The sequence below is a fragment of the Gorilla gorilla genome, chromosome 14 (genome assembly GCF_029281585.2).
Source record: "Gorilla gorilla gorilla isolate KB3781 chromosome 14, NHGRI_mGorGor1-v2.1_pri, whole genome shotgun sequence".
Classification (NCBI taxonomy): Eukaryota; Metazoa; Chordata; class Mammalia; order Primates; family Hominidae; genus Gorilla; species Gorilla gorilla.
Genome location: NC_073238.2, coordinates 23,924,967 through 23,930,360, shown reverse-complemented (window position 1 = coordinate 23,930,360; position 5,394 = coordinate 23,924,967). Strand labels below are relative to the sequence as shown.

The following is a 5,394-nucleotide window of genomic DNA, read 5'->3' as shown; positions in this document are numbered from 1 at the left end:
TAAAGACAAGGTCTCACTATGTTGCCCAGGCTGGTCAACTCCTGGACTCAAATGATTCTCCAAACTTGGCCTCTCAAAATGTTGGGATTACAGGTATGAGCCACCATGCCTGGCCTAAAAATAGTATTATATTTTTGTATCATATAATTTTCAATTAGGTAATGTGACTATTCTGGACAGGAAATACGCCCTTAATTACATAGGAATAAACATTTGTTACACTGAGAAAAATCTAATAGAGCTAAAAATAAAAATTAATTTGGAAAGGTCATTAGATACTGATACATTCTTACGTTTACACATTCTTTCATATATTCATATATTCTTTTAACAGTATCAATGGTTTGGAGTTATGTGTACAAAACCATGACCTATATGTAATACAACTAATAACAGGCACTTACAATTCAAGGCATATTATATACAAAGCTTTAACTTCTTATCAAAATATTTTGTTTTTTTTCTTTCTGTTTTGGCAGATACTATGAACACAACATTCAACTCACAGACACCATGGAGCCCTTACTAAGCATAAAGTACTGTGAAAGGCCAGGGCTAGGACAGAACTGAGACAGGGCCAGGTATAGGACAGAACTGGGGCAGGGTCATGGCCAGAGAAAAACCAGGGGCAGGGTCACAGCCAAGGACATGAGAGGACTAAGGCCAGGGCCAGAAGCAGGGAAGAACCAGGGCCAGGGCAGGGACATGGCAGGGCCAGGTCCATGGCAGGATTAGGGTCAGCAGAAGGTCAGGGCAGGGCTAGGGTAGCACAGGGCCAAGGCAGGGCAGGGTCAGTGTAGAGCAAGGAACAGGCCAGGGTATGGCAGGGCAGGGACAGGGAGATCCAGGGCCAGAGTCAGGTCCAGGACATGGACAGGGAAGGGCCAGAAACATGGCAGGACCAGAAAAGGGACAGGGCAAGGGCAAGGCCAGAGAAGGACCATGGAAAAAACATGGCCAGGGAGAGTCCAGGGCAAGGGCAAGGCCAGGGCAGAACCAGAGCCACAGCAGGCCAAAGGCAGGGCCAGGGCAGGGCAAGGCCAGGGTAGGGCGGGGCCAGTGTAGGGTGAGGGTAGGGCCAGGACGAGTTCAGGGCCAGGGCAGGACTAAGATAGCACAGGGCCAAGGCAGGGACAGGGCAGGGCCAAAAGGAGGGGCCAGGGCCAAGCATGGCCAGTGTCAGACCTGGGGATTGTCAGGGCCAGGGTCAGGGTCAAGGCTGGGCCAGGGACAGGGCCAGAGCAAGGGCAGGGCCAGGGAGAAAGCAGAACCAGAGAGGATCCAGAGCAAGGCCAGGGTCAGGGCAGAACCAGGACCAGGATAAGGCAAAGCCAAGGCCAGGGCAGGGCAAGGCCAGGGCAGGGCAAGACCAGAGAAGGGCAAGGCCAGGGTAGAAAAGGCCAGTGTACGGCCAGGCCAGGGTAGGAGAAGGCCATGGTAGGGCCAAGGCCAAGGCAGGGCAGGGCTAGGGTAGCACAGGGCATGGCCAAAAACAGAGCAGGGCCATAGCAGTGGCAGGACTAGCAACAGAGCTAGGGCAAGTGCTGGACCAGAGCATGGTGGGGACAATACAGGGCCAGGACAGAGGATGGCAAGGCAGGTCCAGGGCCATCTCATGGGCTCGGTAGGCCTGGGGTCAGGACAGGGCAGGGCAAAGGCAAGGCCAGGGAGAAGGCAGGGCCGGGGCCAAGGCAGTGCCAGGGCAGGGCAGGACCAGTGCAGGGCCAATGCAGGGTGAGGGCAAGGCCAGGGCATAGAAGGGCAGGGCAGGACCAAGGAAGGGCCAGGAGAGGGCCATGGCAGGGTCATGGCCAGAACAAGGGTATGGCTGGGGTCAGGAATATGGTAGGATGAGGGCTGGGCCCAGGCTGGGGCATGCAGGGCAGAGCATGGCCTGTGCAAGGCATGGCCAGAGCCAGGCCATAGAGATGGGAGGGCAACACCAAGGCAGAGTCAGGGTAGACCCAGGGCTGAGCAGAGTCAGGGTGGGTCCAGAGTTAAGGCAGAGCTAGGGCCCAAGCAGGGCCATGGTAGCACCGGGGCAGAGGAGGGCAGGGCAATGCAGGACTGGGCCATGGCAGTGCCTGGTCAACTCTGGGGCAGGGCCAGAAGCAGGACAGGGATAGGGCCAATGCTCAGGCCAGGGAAAGGGCATCACAGGAACTGCCAGAGCAGGGCTGGGCCAACGTTGGGGCAGGGCAAATCAGACCAGGACACCTCCAATTCCAGCTCTGGCCCTGCCTTGGCCCTGGCCCCTTCCTGGCCTGACCTTGTCCCTGGCCCTGCCCTATCCATGCCCTGTGTGTTTGACCAGTGTTTTATAACCAGAATCCTACAAGAAACTTAAATTAATTCTTTTTGTGCATTTTTAGTAGAGATGCGGTTTCACAATGTTGCCCAGGCTGGTTCCAAACTCCTGAGCTCAAGCCATCTGCCTGCCTTGGCCTCCCAAAGTGCTGGGATTACAGTAGTAATCTGGCCAAGTATTTAACTTCTTTATGCCCGTTTCCCACATTTGGAAAATGGGGATGCTTTAAGTACCTAGCACATAGAATTATTGTGAGAATCAATGCCTCACATATTTACATGTTGATAAAATTATACTCATAGAACACTACTGGAAGCAAAGATAGTATTAGTTAAAGTTTAGTGATTACTGCAAATATTATTACTATTATAAACAACATAGTATACATTACTACTACTATAGTTATCTTAAAAATATAAAATAAAAATTTTACGTAATAGCCTAAAGTAATCTCTCCTGCTCTGCCCTGGCTCAGCCCTAGTGCTGGCTCTGCCCCTAGTCCTACTACATCCCTGGCCCTGACCCTTCCCTGGTCCAGCCGCTGCCCTGGCCCTTCCCATCTTCAGGCCTTACCATGGCCCTGCCCTGGTTCTGACCCTGCCCTGGTCTGGTCCTGACCCTGGCCCTACCCCAGAGAAGGGGTATGGCAGAGCCAGGGCAAATAAGGGACAGGACACATCCAAATCCAGGAAAGGGCCAGGGCCATGACAGAGCCAGGGCGAGTCCTTGGCAGGGCCAGGTTCCAGGCCAGGGCCAGGAAAGGGTCATGGCAGGGTCACTGTATGGCCAAGGTCCAGGCCAAAGCCAAGGCAGTGGCAGGGTCAGCTCTGCATAAGGGCAGAACCAGAGCCAGTGATACGGCAGGGCCAGGGCCAGGGCCGTGCCAGGACAGAACAAGAGCGGAGCAGGGCAGGACCACAGCCAGGCCATAGAGAGAGTAGGGCAAATGCCAAGGCAAGGCCAGGGTAGTGCCAGGGCTGAGGCAAGATCAGGGAAGGTCCAGGGCTGAGTCAAGGTTAGAACCAAGACAGGGGCAAAGGCCGGGGCAGATTTAGGGCACAAGCGGGGCAGATCTAGGGCACAAGCATGGCAGGTTAGGGCAGGGCAATGGCAAGACCAGGTCATGGCAGGGCCAGCCCAGGATAGAACAGGGCACAGGCAGGGCAGGGCCAGGGCCACGGCTGGGGCAGGACAAGGACCAGGACTGGGGTCCAGGCCAGGGCAAGAGTATGGCCAGGGCAGAGGTAGGGCCAGAGCAAGGGTGAGGGCTGGACCAAGGCAGGTCTATTGCAGGGCCAGGGTTCAGACCAGGGCCAGAGCAGGGCTGGGACAGGGCCAGGGCCAGAACCAGGAAAGGGCAATGTCAGGACAAGGGCCATGGCAGGACCAGCAACGGGGCTAGGGCCAGGACAGGGACAGGGACAGGGTCAGGGCTAGGGCCAGAATAGCATGCCAGGGTAGAGCTAGGCCAAATTAGGGCCAGGACAGGGTCAGGACCAGGGCTGGGCCAGGGTATGGCCTTAAGTAGCAAAGGGCCAGGGCCAGGGTCCATGCCAGTGCCAGTGCCAGTCCAGGGCAGAGGCAGGGCCATGGCCAGGTCAAGGACAAGGCTGGGGCAGGGTCAAGGTCTGGGTCAGGGTTAGCACAAGACCAGGACAGAGCCAGGGGAGGGACAGGGCCATGGTAAGACCAGGTTAAATCATGGACAAGACACCTGCAAATCCACTTCAGGGCCAGGGTCAGGGCAGGGCCAGTTCAGGGCCAGGGCCAAGACAGGGCCAGGGTAAGGGCTGCCAGGGTCATTGGCAGGGCCAGGGCCATGGCAGGACCAGGGTCAGGAGCAGGGGTCAATGCCAGGCCAAGGCCACAGATAGGACCAGGTCTGTGTTAGGGCCAGTGTGAGGGCCAAGGCGGGGTCAGAGCAGGCCCAAAGGGAGGGCAGGGCCAGGGCAGGGTGGAGCAGGCCCAGGGTAGCACAGGGTTCAGGTAGGGCACGACCAACCAGGGCAGGTCTATGGCTGGGGCCAGGGCAGGGCCAGAGCCAGGGCAGGGCCAAGACAGTGGCAGCTCCAGGGCAGGGCCAGGGTTAGGACCACGGACACGTCCAAGGCCAGTGCCAGGGCAAGGGCAAGGGCAGGGGCAGGGCCAGGGTCATCTAATAATTAGGAACAAAACCAGGCCCAGAGCTGGGCCAGGACAGGTACCTGGCAGGGCTAGGGTTTGGGCCAGGGCCACGGCAGGGCCAGGGCCACAACCAGGTCTGTGCTATGGCCAGGTCAAACATAGTGCCCTGGTAAGGCTAGGGTGAAGGCCAAGGTAGGGCCAGGGCAGGGTCAAAGCCAGGCTAGGGCCAAGGAAGGGCCAGGGCTGGTAAGGCAGGGCCAGGAAAGCATAGGGCCAGGGCAGGGCAGGGCCAGGCCAGTGCCAAGACCTGGGCAGGGCCAGGTTCGGGGCAGGAGCAAAACAAGGGCAAGAACAGTGCAGGTTCTTGGCACAGCCAGGGTCCAGGACAGTGTCAGGGCAGGGCCAAGGCAGGGTCTGGGTCATGGTAAGACCAGCAATAGGGCTGGGGCTAGGTCAGTGACAGGACCAGAATCAGGGCAAGGGCCAGAGCAGTGCAAGGCCAGGATAGGGCCAGGCATTTCAGGGTCAGGGCCAGGGGAGAACCAGGGCAAGGTCTCAAGCAGGGAAGGGCCAGGGCCAGGACAGGTCCAGGGCAGGGCCATGACAGAACCAGCGGCTGTGTTAGGGCAAGGGCAGGGCCACAGCAAGGTAAGGGTTAGGGCCAAGGCCAAGGTAGGGACAGGGCAAAAAATATGGTAGGACCAGGGGCAATGCCAAGGCCAAGGCTGAGTCAGGGCTGAGTCAGGGCAGGCAGGGCAGGGCAGGGCATGGTATGGCCAGGGCAGGACAGGACAGGACAAGAGCCAGTCCACAGAGAGAGCAAGGCTGATGCCAAGAAAAAGCCAGGCTAGTGCCAAGGCTGAGGCAGTGTCAGAGCATGTCCAGGGCAGGGCCAGGGCCAAGGCCAGAACCGAGCCAGGGCACAGCCAAGGCAGGGTAGGGCAGGGAAATAGTGTGGCCGG

The 5,394-nt window shown here is 57.9% G+C and overlaps 1 protein-coding gene across 1 annotated transcript; it reads right to left on the bottom strand.

Moving 5' to 3' along the window:
• Positions 1 to 450: 450 nt before the first annotated feature.
• LOC134757042 (formin-2-like) lies at positions 451 to 2,228 on the bottom strand. Its single transcript, XM_063697639.1, has one exon. The coding sequence runs from the start codon at positions 1,807 to 1,809 to the stop codon at positions 1,180 to 1,182; it is 630 nt and encodes a 209-aa protein (XP_063553709.1). The 5' UTR covers positions 1,810 to 2,228; the 3' UTR covers positions 451 to 1,179.
• Between the last annotated feature and the right edge of the window lie 3,166 nt (positions 2,229 to 5,394).

Bases quoted from the DNA above. Each gene is read 5' to 3' on its own strand.
- LOC134757042 (XM_063697639.1), bottom strand. From the start codon at position 1,809: ATGACCCTGCCATGGCCCTCTCCTGGCCCTTCCTTGGTCCTGCCCTGC.